This window comes from Aegilops tauschii, chromosome 3 (genome assembly GCF_002575655.3).
Source record: "Aegilops tauschii subsp. strangulata cultivar AL8/78 chromosome 3, Aet v6.0, whole genome shotgun sequence".
Taxonomy (NCBI): Eukaryota; Viridiplantae; Streptophyta; class Magnoliopsida; order Poales; family Poaceae; genus Aegilops; species Aegilops tauschii.
The window spans coordinates 132,751,075-132,765,354 of NC_053037.3; the positions used below are offsets into that span (position 1 = coordinate 132,751,075).

Sequence of the window (14,280 nt, forward strand, 5' to 3'; positions counted from 1 at the left end):
TCATACGCCCCCCACCTCTGCCATGAGCGCAGGCGAAAGCCTCTGTTCCTCTGTTTGGGCGACGATGGCACTTTGGTGTCGTGTTCCTTCCTGAAGGCGTCGGCCGAGGACTGCTCAGGGTGGTGGAGTTGCTAATAGTTCGGAGTCGACGCGAGATGGCATGTAGGTGGAGCGGTGTGGCATCAACAGTATCATCGACGGCGGGTCTCGGCGGCATGACGCAGTGGAGTCTCAGCGTCCGATGCGCGGAGATGGACTCACGCAGGAGGAGGAAGCTGTCTTGCGTCGTGGTGGCGTCGACGGTAGCTAGACCGTGCAAGGGAGATGCAACAGTACAACTCTGAAGATGGATTGGTGGCAGGTGGCTATGGCCGCCTCATACCTGGCAGGCGTCCTGGTCGAGGAGTGCGTCGGACTGATAGGTGCCCCATACCCGGCAAGCGTCCTGGTTGGGACACCGGGTCTTAGATGTTTAGGTTTGGCTGCGATGTCTGTTTGGTATTAGGCCCAGACTATCAACGCCCCTTCATCAATTGGATAGGTGTAGCAACAGTTGTTGTTTAGACGATGACTTTAGTCTTGCTATTGTATGATTTTGTAAGGTCTTGTGAGAATAATTAATAAAGTGGCAGTATGCATCGCCCAGATGCAGAGGCCGGGGGTCATCCTCCTTTTCTAAAAAAACCAGTGCATTGGAAGAGGCCTTATCTCTACTCATAATGAAGTAGCCGCCGGTTAAATTTCGTCCCACCTATACCGGTTTTTTTCGTCCTCACTCCCATTCACCATGAGCCGCGTCGAACCAATAAAAACCTCGTAGCGATCCTCGCACGGAGTCCAGGGCTAACCTCCCGTCGCACCCAAGAAAAGCGGACTAAAAAAATCTACGAAAATTAACCAGCGAGGCTCCCCTCGACTCCCTCGACATGCCTCTTCCTCGTTAGATCGACCGGTTCGCTCGGACGCAGACACCCACATCCTCCTCTTTTCGACCCAACCCGCCTAGGGTTCCCAACCCCCTCGTCTGCCGCCGCGCCATGCTACTATTTTCCAAGCGCCGTCGCAATGGGCTCCATCGCCGTACAGCTCTCCTACCAAATCGCTTGATGCGATGGGTCATGCCGCATCACCAGGCCCCGCGATGCACGCCCACCAGCACTACCAGATCGGGCGGTGAAGAGGACGCAATCCACCGGCGACGAGGCGGGCGGCGCCGCCACGTTCGTGCTCGAGCGCCTCCGGGTACCTGGCATGCGCGCGAGGCAAGGCGCCTCCTGGGCTCTATCCATCGCCGCATCGCCGACAACCCCGCGGCCGAGCAGGAGGAGTGCTTCCACGGCTTCAAATATATGCGAGTAGATGCAGGCCGCAGCACATGCTTCCATCACCTCCCTGTGTCGCTCGAGTCATGGGCTCCATCGTGTGACGCACTGCAAGGATGTCAACCATGCTGCTGCAGGGTTCAGTGCCGTCATCTTTGTGCGCATCTTCCGCTCGGGTCAGGCTCCCAACCCCTCATGCCCCCCCCCCCCCCCCCCCCCCCCCCCAATTCATGCTCGTTTTCTTCATTTTGGTTGTTGATCCGGATATTGGATTCTCTCAGACGAAATACAATGTCAATGTTGATAGATCATTTATTTTTCTTCAGCAGATGGAGTCTCCACAGAGATAAGTTTCTCAAATGATTAACATTATGTTTGCGCTCCAGGTCTAGAGGAGGTAGAGGAGCTCCAGTTTGATCCTAAGGATGGTATTGCTTTTTTTAGAATTAAATTACTTGTTCGTATCGTAATTTCAGACTGAGAATTTTTCTTTTCTCAACTATTTGCTATCTGTTGTCCCTTCGAGATGTTCTAAGTGGCCAATTTGAGTTTGCCCGATCACAGTTTCCACAAGCATTGTTTGGCCTTTTAAAAGTTCTGATAGAAAAATTCTTACATTCTTTCTCTTACAACCAAAAGGAGATTCTACTTCATGTGTTGTCTTACAAGCAACGAGGTATGCTCCTGATCTACAGTACTAATGCTCCTTACCCAGCAGCTTCTTGTCATTAGTTACAGTGCTTGGTTAAAATAATTATTATGCTCCTTGTAAATTGTAGGCTGGCTGTCTTCCACACACCACAAATGAAGGTTTTGGAACTCCATTCTCCAATAGTATCAGTGAATCAAACACTCCAATCTCTCTGAATTCTAACCCAGTAAGTCGTGATTGCATATTTTGTATCAGTAGATATGACTAGGCTAGAGGGTAGATCCTCGGCGGCTCGTTCCTGATGCAAAACGTTGCCTCAATCACGAGGACAGTATTGATATTTATATTTCACTGGAGTGTAGTTTAAGCAAGATGTATTGTAACCTTTTTTAAGCAACATGTGGTATTACGTTACAGATTGTACTTTATCTTATCATGCTATGTACAAAATTGAACTAGAAAGTATATTTTTAGTATTAATTAAAAGCAGCTGATCCAATCTGTTATTTGTAGGAATTTAAGAAATTTTATTTTGAAAGCAGACTTACAATGCTATATATCTGATGCCAAGGAGTGAAAACTTGCAGCAGCATCTCCGACACCCTCTCGACGAGTTGCAATTAGATCGTAGCTGAGGACGCGGCAATGACCACTGAGGTATGTCCTTCTCTCCTTGCCCTTCATGCTGGCATCAACAAGGCCGAATGATATTCAGTCTTTTACAAGGTCAACCCCGCCTTGCTTGCAATCAATCTGCTAGCGACAGTAGAAATTAATAATCCTCTGTATGTGTTTCTACATGGTGAGATATAAGCGCAGGACTGGAGTGCACGCTCAGCCGCAGAACCATCAGGGTGCTCCACGCTCAACATCTTCTCAGCGTAGCTGCTCGATCAGTAGTTTTGATTGATCTATTTGATAATTTAAGCTATCCGGTAGATGTTACTGGTTCACTCATGCTCTTTTCTTATGTTGTTATTTAATCACTATGGGCTTGGATATTATCTATAGCATCTCAATGATTAACTGCAATTGGCCAAGTTCTCGATATTTGATACTGTACGAGCGTAGCAGTTGGACTAAAAAAATTACAACAATCTGCTGGTACAACAACCACTTGACACTGAACCTTAATGCGTTCGCTTTATCTTCATCTACATCATTAACTAATCTCTCATGTTATTTTAACAAGTTCTAAATTTTTAGCTACGCGATTCACAGTAGTTTCGGAAGCACAAATTGATGTCTATAACTTATTTAGGGTAACCTTTTGCTCCATTTGGTAGATATATAACAAGGCAATATAGAGGGATGTAGAGATCTATTTTTAAATACTCTCAATATTTTCATTCATGACTGAACATGACAGATAATGAGATTCTTGCGTGCTGTTTGCCTTTTTCCTTTTGCCATGCTGTTTGTTAGGGGTGTGTGTTTTACAATGGGTGTGGGGCTGTATGGATTTGGTCACGGACATTGGCATAGATGTTTCTATTTGCTTTTGCTATAGATCTATTTAACTGTTGATAGGTGTGAGCTGATGATCTTCTTCTGTGCATGTTGGCAGGTTCTCTTTGTGGTTTCTGATATTGCGGAAGCTGAATGACAATAGTAATGACTGGTAGTTCCACGTTTGCATTTGCTGACGACAACGATAATGAGTTTTTACGGCTGCACTTGAGGTCTGGTGGTCTATGCTTCTTGTTTATATTATTGTTGTCTTATATTAGTGTATTATATAGTAGGTATGGTTTCCTTTTGATTTAGCACATGGGCTTATCAGTGTAGGTGGCTCAATTTGGTTTGCTTCTTGCAAATGTTCTGCTCTAATTGTTCCATTTTTAATAACCCAGACCTGGTTTAGTTCAAAAGTGTATTATATAGTTGGTATGGTTTCCTTTTGATTTAGCACATGGGCTTATCAGTGTAGGTGGCTCAATTTGGTTTGCTTCTTGCAGATGTTCTGCTCCAATTGTTCCATTTTTAATAACCCATACCTGGTTTAGTTCATGTTTACACATTCATGGAAAAAATTGTGGTTTAGTTCTGTCCATCGATCTCCTATATGATCGTTGAGTTTTGAACTTGATGGCAGCACTAAGTTCAGACACTCATGATGTTCTCACTACAAGCTCATACCAAGCTATTTGGTATACTCATTTCTATTTGAGCTGGATATTTTTTTCTGTCCAGAAAGTGATTCGATATTTAGATCTTCGAAATGCCCTTGGTGTGGTCTAGGTAATTAGTATTAGGGGCGATGACACAACGGGTGGGGTTAGAAAACTGATGATCTATTATATATAGTGTCTTCTCTCTTTTATGGTACATCATACTTGAAGTTTTTTGTTATTGTTGGCGTCAGTCTTGGCTCGTTTAGAATTAATGAACATAATCATGAATAATAGGTTCGCGTCAGTCTTGGCTTGTTAAGAATTAATGAACATAATTGTGAATAACAGGTCAAGAACGGAACGTTCCAGAAGGGTTAAACTTGTTAATGCAGCAGCATGTTTTTCATGGCCTCCTTATATCTTATATTTATCCTAAGTTTGGGTTTCCTTTATTTTCTGGACGAAACAAACAATCTATGTTTTGTACGAATGGTTAAAGAAGAGGCTATCTTTCTATTTGATTGTTGCTTAAAGGAAGAGGGTTAATATTATTCGGTATGATGCCTCTAAAAAACATCATAACTGAATACGGTATTGGTTATTTTGCGTTACGTTTGAGGCCATTTATGTTTTTCTAGAATTACTCTTTTTTCCAGCTCAAATATCAATGTGCTCTGGTATACTTATAACTGTTAAAATATTCCTTTTTGTTCCTGCTTAAAACATATTGTTTGCTCTTTGCAGGGTGATCGTATCCATGCTACCATTCTGCAGTATCTTGAGATTTCTACAGTGGAGTAGTACACAACTACGTATCACAAGTTTGAGCTTAGATGAACAACATGAGCACCATCAAACGGATAGATCATGTGCCCGATGGGTTTCATGGTATGCGTACATGCTGCGTTCCTTGAAGGATGTACCGCCTCTGTATTAATGATCTAAACGCCCTTATATTTCTTTACAGATGGAGTAGTTGATAACGGTTATATACAAAACATATCTTGACAGAGGTGGCGCCAGACGTCACGGAGAGGTACCGCGTTCGGGCCAACGAGGAGCTCCGGGCATGGTGGGCGGCGGCCATGGCATTGGCCTCATGGGTGTACTCTGACTGCCGCCGGCAATTCTCGCAAACAATGGCTTAGGTTTTGAGGAGGATTAGCATGTCACCACATGACAACTTTGTAAGTGTGATGTAATACTGGCGAATGTATGCATTCACACAATCAAAGGATTGAATTGTGCGAAGGATTCATACTCCATATCTTTTTACCTCTCTAGACTCTAGATCATATGGGAATAACCACAGTTGCTTAACTCAGCAAATAGCAACATCACTGCACTCGGTCCTTTTCTGCTCTTCAACAAGTTGGCCCGAGACATATCTTGCTTGCTTGCTGATCTGGTGATTGTTCAACACAGCTGGTAAGTAATATTTTTGTACTAATTTGATGCTATCTAATCAGTATGTAATTCAAACTTCAGAGATCAGTTCGCATAAAGTTATGGTTTCTTCTAGTTGGAAGAATTTTCCTTAGGGAAATGAATTGGATGGGTTATTCTTGGGGATAACATTTGCCTTCTAATCAGACGAGGTTAATTACCTTGGCCCTTGAACTATGATGTAGGCGGTTCTTGGTTTCGCTCGCTCGATCTGGTTGGAGCTTGGGAGCATATTCGCTCCACAAAAAGGGGGGGGGGGGGGGGGGGGTGTAAAAATGATCCTTTATTCCCCAAATTATTGCATATTTTCCATGTAGAGTGCCCATGGATATTTAGACCTAGATATATTTGTTGCTTGTCTTATGGACATGCGAGTTTCATATTCGGTCCATAAAATAAGGGTGTAAAAGTGATCCTTCATTCCCAAATTATTGCATATTTGACATGCAGTTATTATACACTTGCACAATGTTGCTTGCAGGACATGTGTTGGATGGTTATTTTTTTATTCTGAAAGGAGATCTTGTATGCTGCTATGTTCTTTCAAATTGTGGATAACATTTTGATCTAAGTGATCTGGTTCTTTCAATTGGTGCATAGCATGTTCATTTGAAGTTCAAGCAAGCAGAGTATGAAGTATGAGGTAGTTCAGATTCTCACTAAATATCATGGTGATTCATTCCAATTTTAGTATCTCATAATGTGATGCCCAATTACTTTTACCTAATATAATTCATATATGATTATTTTCTGTAATGTGTGAAACATTTTTCAGGGACCATCTTTCTAATGTTTGCTTACCATTTTTTTTGACAACTGATTTCAGTACCACTTGTAATAATTTCTTAGATGATTTCCTGGACAATTACACTCCCATATTTTTGGAATTAATAACACCAATGAGTTAATATGACACTGATATTTTTGGTAGGTTTTTTGTCTATCTGTTACATAGCAAATGAGATCATTCACCAGCACACTCAAGCAGAAGCAGCAATAGAAGACACATATGTGCGATGTGCTCAAGAGAATGACGTCTCTACAATCTGGATGTTGCCCAGATAGCAGAGATCATAAAAATAGAAGAATCATGGGTAAGGTGTCCCTTTCATGTCAATCCTTCTTAGAAGGGATGCAACATGTTAGTAACTGTATAGATGGTTCAATTGATTGTGAAGTGTGTGTTCATGGAGGGGGAAGGGGGCATTGCGAGCCGGATTTGTCACTACTGAGGTGGCGAACATGGACTGGGGTTGCGGAGTGCAAATGAAGCTAAAGACAACATATAATTATTTAGATCATTTCTCTCTGTATACATGGTTGAGTGAAATTGCGAGTGAAGTGGATTTCAATTATTTTATGATTGTTGCAGGCCCTGTTTAAGAATTCATTCGATGAACCAGTTAATTTGCTGATTAATCCCTACTCGTAGGGTCACTGAGTAGCCGATAAACCGATAAATTGTCCGATTAATTGATTAAAGGGCCGATTAACTTGCCGATTAGCCTATTAATCCCTTACTCGCCAGCCGATCGAGCAGCTACCAGTTAACGATTTCCTCAACAATGGTTGCAGGATATATTTTTTATACATACAAAATTTTATATGTATTATATTTACAGGTGCAATTAAAAAAATATCTGCAAAATTTGATATGCACTGTATTAATGTGCACATGAAAAAAATAGGCCCGTGGCAATGCACGGGCGATCTACTAGTATTCCCCTAAACATTGAGTAATAAAGCGTGTTGTTTCTTAAAAAAAACTGTGAAATAGGCGTCCGCTCTCGAGATGCCTCTAGTGCGCCCCGTCTTCTCCTCCTTATCCCAATCCCCATTGATCGATTTCTATCTGATAATCCAAGTGCCCTCATCACTAAGAAAGAAAATCTGATAATCCAAGTACTAGCGACCAACCCTGACATGGCGTGCAGGCCGGCCGTGTCCAACCCCTCCGCACTCACGCCGGCGCCGCGCCGATGCGTCGTCCCTGGCCGCAGCAGCACTAGGGGACGCGTTGACTGCCCCCTCCGCTCCAGCTCCGCGGGTGCGGTCAGACTGGGCGCGCGCCGCGCCCCTGCCGCCGCCTTCGTCGTCCGCGCGGCGGCTGCCGAGGTACGCCCCCCGAGAGCTTAATATATCCATTCTCGATGGGATTACAATCACATGTGATTACATGGTTGACATTCTTGGCTTGGGCTGCCGTCTGATGGGTGGCAACGTTGCTCTCCATCAGATTTCTGTATCTTAAACGTTTGGAAAATCTCTCTAAGCTCTTCGTACAGCGCCCACCATTGCGATGGATTCTGCGTCCTCGCACTCAGCGCCCCGAGAACCGCTGCACAATACTGTATGTCCGATCAGGGCAACTCCTTGCCGAAACGTCCGGACCAAGCGGTCGGGACACTTTTTTCCCTCCAACACCGACCATCAAACATCCGGACGTCCGAATTTTCAAAAACCCGAACCCAATGGTCCGGATAGTCGGCTTGCCCATTGTCAGTTGGACCACATGTCCTCACAGCCAATGTGTTTTCTCCTCTAGGTCCGCCTGCCCATCCTGTTGTACGAATGTGATGCCTATTTGATGCATACGAATGTGGTGGCTGCGTCTTCCCCTGGCGGCGGCGGCACACAGAACTGCGGGGCACCGGCGGCGTGGAGCGGCGGGTTCCCGGCGGCGAGTGTGACAGCGGCGTCAGCGCAGGCGCGATACCGCAGCAGAGGAGCCCCTGTGGCAGCGGCCCAGATCGCGGATCTCGCCGTACCCAGATGGGCTTCGGCGGGCCGGCGGATCTGGTGAGCGTCTACAGGCGGGCATGGTGGGCCTGGCGACGCCGGCCTAGGCACCATGGTGGTGCCATGGCCGGTCAGGCGGCGGCGGCCTGGATTCTCCATCCAGTCCCCGTCAGCGATGGCGGCGGTTCGTGTACAAGTTGCTTGATGGAGGTCCTCTGTTCAGATCCGGGTGAAAACCTGGCCAAGGCCGGCGGTGACGACGCTGTGATGCGGCGTTTTCTTCTTGAAGGCATCGCCAAGGAGAAGTTCAAGACATCTATCTGCTACCTCCGGGGAAAACCCTAGATCAGTATATCGGACGGCGGCGCTCTTGTGTCGTTTCCCCCTTGGGGGCGTCGTTCTTGGAGGTGTGCACGGGCTCGAGGGACCAGTGGACCGCTTCTTTGGTGGAGCGGTGCTTCATCCTACACATTGATGGCGACGGATCTCGACGGCGTGGCGCAGTGCAGATTGGGCATCCGATGTGCGAGGATGGACTCGCGCAGGAGGACGACGCTGTCTGACGTCGTGGTGGCGTCGATGGCAGAGAGACCTGGCACGATAGATGCAACAGTACAACTCTGAAGATGGTTTGGTGGCAAGTGGCTGCGGCGGCCTCATACCCGGCAGGCGTCCTGGTTGAGGAGTGCGCCGGACTGGTAGGTGCCCCATACCCGGTAAGCGTCCTGGTTGGGACCTCAGATCTTAGATGTTTAGGTTTGGCTGCGAGGTCTGTTTGATATTAGGCCCAGACTATCAGCATCCCTTCATCAACTGGATAGGAGTAGCGACGGTGGCTTTAGTCTTACTATTGTATCACTTTGTAAGGTCTTGTGTGAATAATTAATAAAGTGGCTGCATGCATCGTCCAGATGCAGAGGCCGGGGGTCCTCCTCCATTTCCAAAAAAAATACGAGTTGGATGACCGGCTCCACAATCGCTGTCCGTTGACATGTCTGGACGTGTCCGCGGACATTTGAGGTGTATGTTTTGATGTACAACGATTGGAGTTGCCCCACTGGTCCTTTATTTTTCCGGAACGCGCAAGAGCATTGCGCGTCGTTTCATTAAGATAGAGGGAAAACAACCACATCTACCAGAAATCCACTGACATCAAAGATGAATCGATTACTCAGAACTTCCCTACAACCACACTGTCTCAGCTGCCAAGTGAGCAACCAGAGACATTCCCTGTCGATGATGGAAGTGACCACAGTCGCAGACGCGGAGATGCCATCTAGACACGTTTATTCCTCTCCTTCCAGAGGCAGTGCATCGTCAGGATGATCAGCCAGTTCAGAATCTTCCGAGCGGGCACAGTAGTTCGGTTGCTAGCATAGGCGGAGATCTTACAAAATTTTCCATTCGACACGATCATAGGTCTTAGACAAATCTAGCTTGTAATTTGCCTTGTCCTGTTGCTGCTTCTGCAGGGTGACTTGGATCTCCAGGCTAAGGTGACGAGCAAATGCTTCTTCGACGTCGAGATTGGCGGGGAACGCGCAGGCAAGGTGGTAATCGGGCTCTTCGGCGAGGTCGTCCCCAAGACTGTCGATAACTTCCGCGCCTTGTGCACTGGTATAGCAGGCTATTTTTTCAGATAAAAGACATTTATTAATGATGATGCCCAGTCTATAAAAGACCAAGGTTCCAAAGTTTTAATTAGCAATCCTCGGTCCTCACTATTTAACTTCGACAACAAATTTGTAGGAGTTGCTAGTGTCAGTAAATGTGCTGAGTAGTATATACCTGGACTCAGATATTGTTGCTCTCTTTTTTATCCGGGCAGGAGACAAAGGTTATGGATACAAGGGCTGCTCCTTCCACCGAATTATCAAGGATTTCATGATTCAGGGCGGGGATTTCCAGAACAACAATGTAAGTACTATGTTCCCTGATAACTAGTCAGCTCACTTTATTCTGCACTCCTCCCTGTACACCATACATCAGTTCCAGTACAATCAAATTGCGAGGTTTGTTTCGGATGGTGTTTGTGCAGCATATGTCCATTCACTTACAGGGTGCACTGATATCTGTAATGTAGATTTTAAATTCTTCAGGTCTACAGAAATGTCCCGTTGGAATTATGATTCTGGGTGCATTCTATTTCTATTTCACCAAGTCAACTAATAAAATGGATCCCGATCAATGCCATTGCAGAAACTAGTACTTTTCAGCACCACCCGTGAAAAAGATGGCATAATAGACTTATTTTAGCAGAAGAGTTGCCAGTTATTGTACCAGCTGCCTACAAGTTTACTGATATCTGGATTAAGTGGATGTGCTAGGTCCTATCCTCTTCAGCACACTGAGTCTACACATCCCCTGGAGTTTGTGGGATCATGTAGTACCACTTCAGTTATTGATTTATGATATTCTCTAGTTAGTTAAGATGGTTCTTAAATGTGTTAATTTATATTTATGCCAATATAATTATGTTGAAAGGGCATTGTATTATGACTGTATGGCTCATCCAATATTTATGAAAGTTAGATGAATACAGGCTAGTAGCCACGGTGGCTACCTAGTATTGTGCCTCTATGGTAGAACCCATCGGGGAGGCCTTCGGGGAGTTGGAAATAAACATAGATCCAGAGATTCTCAAATAGGTCAACCTTTTAAACCGCCTGCTAAGTCCATGAGCAGGCAAGAGACAACCTGGCGAACTTAAACATCTTAGTAGCCAGAGGAAAAAAAGCAAATCGATTTCCGCAGCAGCGGCGAGCGAATGGGAGCAGCCTAAACTGTGAGAACGGGGTTGTGGGAGAGCAATACAAGGGTTGTGCTGCTAGGCTAAGCGGTTGAGCAACACAGCCTTTCCTAATGCAACTCATATTTCCTATTGCTACTCCTCACCTCTTCACTTTTATACTACTTTCCTATGATAAGCTAAGTGACAAATCTACCACACAACAGTTTAGCAGGATTCATTTTTATCCTTTCATGAGTTACATGTGTTGAGAAACTACCAAGGGCAAGGCTGAAATTTGAACGATTAAATTTCTTAAACACACAAAAAAAGATAAGACTGTAATGTGTTGAGTATATAAGTTTGGAAGAGAACATGTTTTATTGCAAAATAGTAGTATTTGTGTTATGGATGCATCTAGGGAAAGTCTGGCAACTTTCTTAGTTCTGGGAAGCACTGCAATACTAAGATAGTGTACAAAATAAATGTTAAAGGGGGTCGAAAAGCACCTTATGAAAGACAAGTGAAGTTCATCCTAATCTAGGTTTGGAATTCAGCGACTTATTTATCAGCAAACTTGTTTCTGTGACAAGGTAAAAGATTTTTTCACTTGTTAGGTGCTAAGGATTTTTTGGTGACCGCAGGGTACTGGTGGGAGAAGTATTTATGGTGAATGCTTTGATGATGAAAATTTTACATGTAAGTGGTTTTATACTGCACATTATCTTTGAATGAAGTTTCCACTTTATAACCTTGACCTTTTCGTCGCACTTCTGATTTATGGACTGAAGCTTCATTGACTTGCATAGAGTTGTGTATTGAATTTTTTGCCTGCAATAGGTTCAGTTTTAGTTCAGTAGTAGTTAAATTGAAAGTTTTTATTTCTTACCCCTTTTTCAGTAAAGCATGTTGGTCCTGGTGTACTAAGCATGGCCAATGCTGGCCCTGACACAAATGGAAGCCAGTTTTTCATTTGCACTGTGAAGGTAAGTAATCCTTAATATTCAATATGACAGGATCGTTTTTAGGTCACTATTTGCCAAACTCTTCGCTTTCAAAGTCATGTATGGTAAAGTAAAGGCTATATTTATTTAGTCTTCAAAAGTATGTGCAAATTATGGACAGAGGGGTACATTTCTATCCCTATTTTGTGTTCGATCAATACCATTGAGATTTATTTACTAGCCTTAGGTATTACTTCCAAGTTTAGACACTTGAAAATGGGGGTATTTTTCTATATTGACAGAACTGAAATCAGTGTAGTAATACCCCACTAACGAATTAGCTTCACAAAAACCATTACTCCCTTTTGTATACCAGAAAAGGAGTAGGATGTGGTTTAGATTCCTGGTCCTGACAGAAAACTTTAATCCTTCAATCCGCTCCCTAGATTTCTTTGTAAGATTGTTTGTGCCCACAAAAACACTTACACCCAAAGTAACAATTGATGATACTTGAATTCTTGTTTCTAAAATAGTGTGTCTTCAGCAGAGAGGCATAAAGTCGCAATCATTGCAGTAGTCCAAAGTGTATAAGGCATGTACAATGGTTAATAAACAGTTGTATATTAAATCTGCCACGTAATCTAGAAATAAAAAAAAATATATGATGTATAATGGTTATCTCTTAAGTCTTATCTGTTATCTCTATAGTAACTAAATATTGCAAATATGTTGTGAGGGATATTGTTCCTAAGAGATAATCTCTTAATTAAGAGAAGACAATCCCTTTTTTCTGATTTCTCGTTCTTCCACCTCATCATTTATCATATGTGGCACAGCATCATTGTACACGTCCTAATATTTCATCATGTTATTGTTTTCAGAACTTCATTTTAGGTTACTACTTGATTCTTTATAGCTGTTAGAGCTGTTGAAAAGTGAACCTTCCACATTTCTTCAAGTTTCCCACAATATGTGGTGAAAAATGCACATTCCATATTACAGCTCTATAGGTTCTCCCGTTCATCACATTTTACATGTCATCGCCATGCCATTTCCAAAAACAATTCTTCTACACGCGCCAAGATGTGTGCCATTTTGTATTAGAAGAAGAACCTGCCAAAGCCGAAAAGAAGAGAATGGAAAATTAAGCTAGTGAAGCCTAAAAACTGCCAAAAATGAGAAAAGGAAGCGAAAATAAGGCAAAATGAGACCAAAGCCCTACTATTACTGCTGCCTATGGCTTATTCTGACTCGAAATAATGGAATGCTTTTCTCAGACACCATGGTTGGACAACCGTCATGTTGTGTTTGGACATGTGTTGGAGGGCATGGACGTTGTGAGGGAGCTTGAATCGCAAGAAACCAGCAGGTCCGATATTCCCAAGCAGCCCTGTCGAATTGTGGATTGTGGTGAGCTGCCCTTGGACGGCTGATGAGTAGGTCAATAGCTCAGGGCTCAGGGTTGGGTTTATTACCTCACACATCCTTCTTTTCTTTCTGCGGCTATAATCTCTTGGGAAAGGGTTACTTGAGCTAGTCGACTTTTTTTGAGTAAAGAAATCTTGTGAGACCTTGTTTTGTTTCACGGCTGTGATGTTGTTGCAGGGAAAACAGTACAGTATTCATATGGTAAACTGAAATAATGCCATGTGTTTAAACATGATTTACTCTTTCTCTGCCATGCGAATCGGAAGTCTTTACTGTGTCGGATTTAGAGCATAGAATCCCATTTGGTGGCAAAATATGTGTTGACAGTTGACACGAAGGTATTCTTAGAGTGTGCTTCAAGTCGAGATGGTATGAAAAATGATAAAGTTTGACCAAATCAAATAAGTTGGTTGAAATTTATTGTTACCAGTTAGTCTTCTTTCTCTATGGTTGAAATGAGTTGATTGAAAATCATGAAATTGAGCCAAATCAAATAAGGGGATATCGTCGGCAATGAAGATGACATCATGATTTTACTCTCACCGGATGGATAATAGCCCTACGCTCTGAAAGGAAAATTACCCTAGATTAAACATTGACTGCCATTGGCAATTTTGGATCAAACAAATTACCATAGATTAAACATCAGTTTTCAAAGAATCCGCAGCTCAAATGTAAAAGAGCAACAGGAAGACTAGACAGAAAATTAATGGGGAGGGGCGGTCAAAAGTTTTAAAAAAATATTCACCACATTTTTAAATGCTGCTAGATACTTGCAAAATGTTTGTCTCGCAGTGGTGTTTGTGCCTGTTGTCTGGCGTGTGTGTTTGTCCCTTGGTGGGCCAGGTTTGCATTTGTGTTCATCTGGCATAGGCTTTTTTGTGTTTTGTGGGTTATATGGGCTGCC

General features: G+C 43.6%; 2 protein-coding genes across 7 annotated transcripts; both read left to right on the top strand.

Moving 5' to 3' along the window:
* The first annotated feature begins 942 nt into the window (after positions 1 to 942).
* On the top strand, positions 943 to 6,920 carry LOC109769228 (uncharacterized). 6 transcript variants are annotated; one of them, XM_073510140.1, is made up of 11 exons: positions 957 to 1,498; positions 1,709 to 1,750; positions 1,962 to 1,998; positions 2,102 to 2,200; positions 2,562 to 2,631; positions 2,794 to 2,909; positions 3,542 to 3,656; positions 4,833 to 4,976; positions 5,056 to 5,275; positions 5,373 to 5,516; positions 6,016 to 6,102. In XM_073510140.1, exons 1-4 carry the CDS (start codon positions 1,360 to 1,362, stop codon positions 2,187 to 2,189), a joined length of 306 nt encoding a protein of 101 aa, XP_073366241.1. In that variant the 5' UTR covers positions 957 to 1,359; the 3' UTR covers positions 2,190 to 2,200; positions 2,562 to 2,631; positions 2,794 to 2,909; positions 3,542 to 3,656; positions 4,833 to 4,976; positions 5,056 to 5,275; positions 5,373 to 5,516; positions 6,016 to 6,102. The 6 variants fall into 6 exon arrangements, 4 of the variants coding, with proteins under 4 accessions (XP_073366241.1, XP_073366238.1, XP_073366239.1 ...); XM_073510137.1 differs by lacking the exon at positions 2,794 to 2,909; XR_012204454.1 differs by lacking the exons at positions 957 to 1,498; positions 1,709 to 1,750; positions 2,794 to 2,909 and adding exons at positions 6,466 to 6,628; positions 6,713 to 6,920 and having other exon boundaries at positions 1,809 to 1,998; positions 6,016 to 6,177.
* A 365-nt stretch (positions 6,921 to 7,285) lies between these two features.
* LOC109769227 (uncharacterized) lies at positions 7,286 to 13,612 on the top strand. The gene is made up of 6 exons (XM_020327982.4): positions 7,286 to 7,649; positions 9,746 to 9,890; positions 10,102 to 10,190; positions 11,646 to 11,700; positions 11,902 to 11,987; positions 13,223 to 13,612. Exons 1-6 carry the CDS (start codon positions 7,458 to 7,460, stop codon positions 13,376 to 13,378), a joined length of 723 nt encoding a protein of 240 aa, XP_020183571.1. The 5' UTR covers positions 7,286 to 7,457; the 3' UTR covers positions 13,379 to 13,612.
* Positions 13,613 to 14,280: the final 668 nt, after the last annotated feature.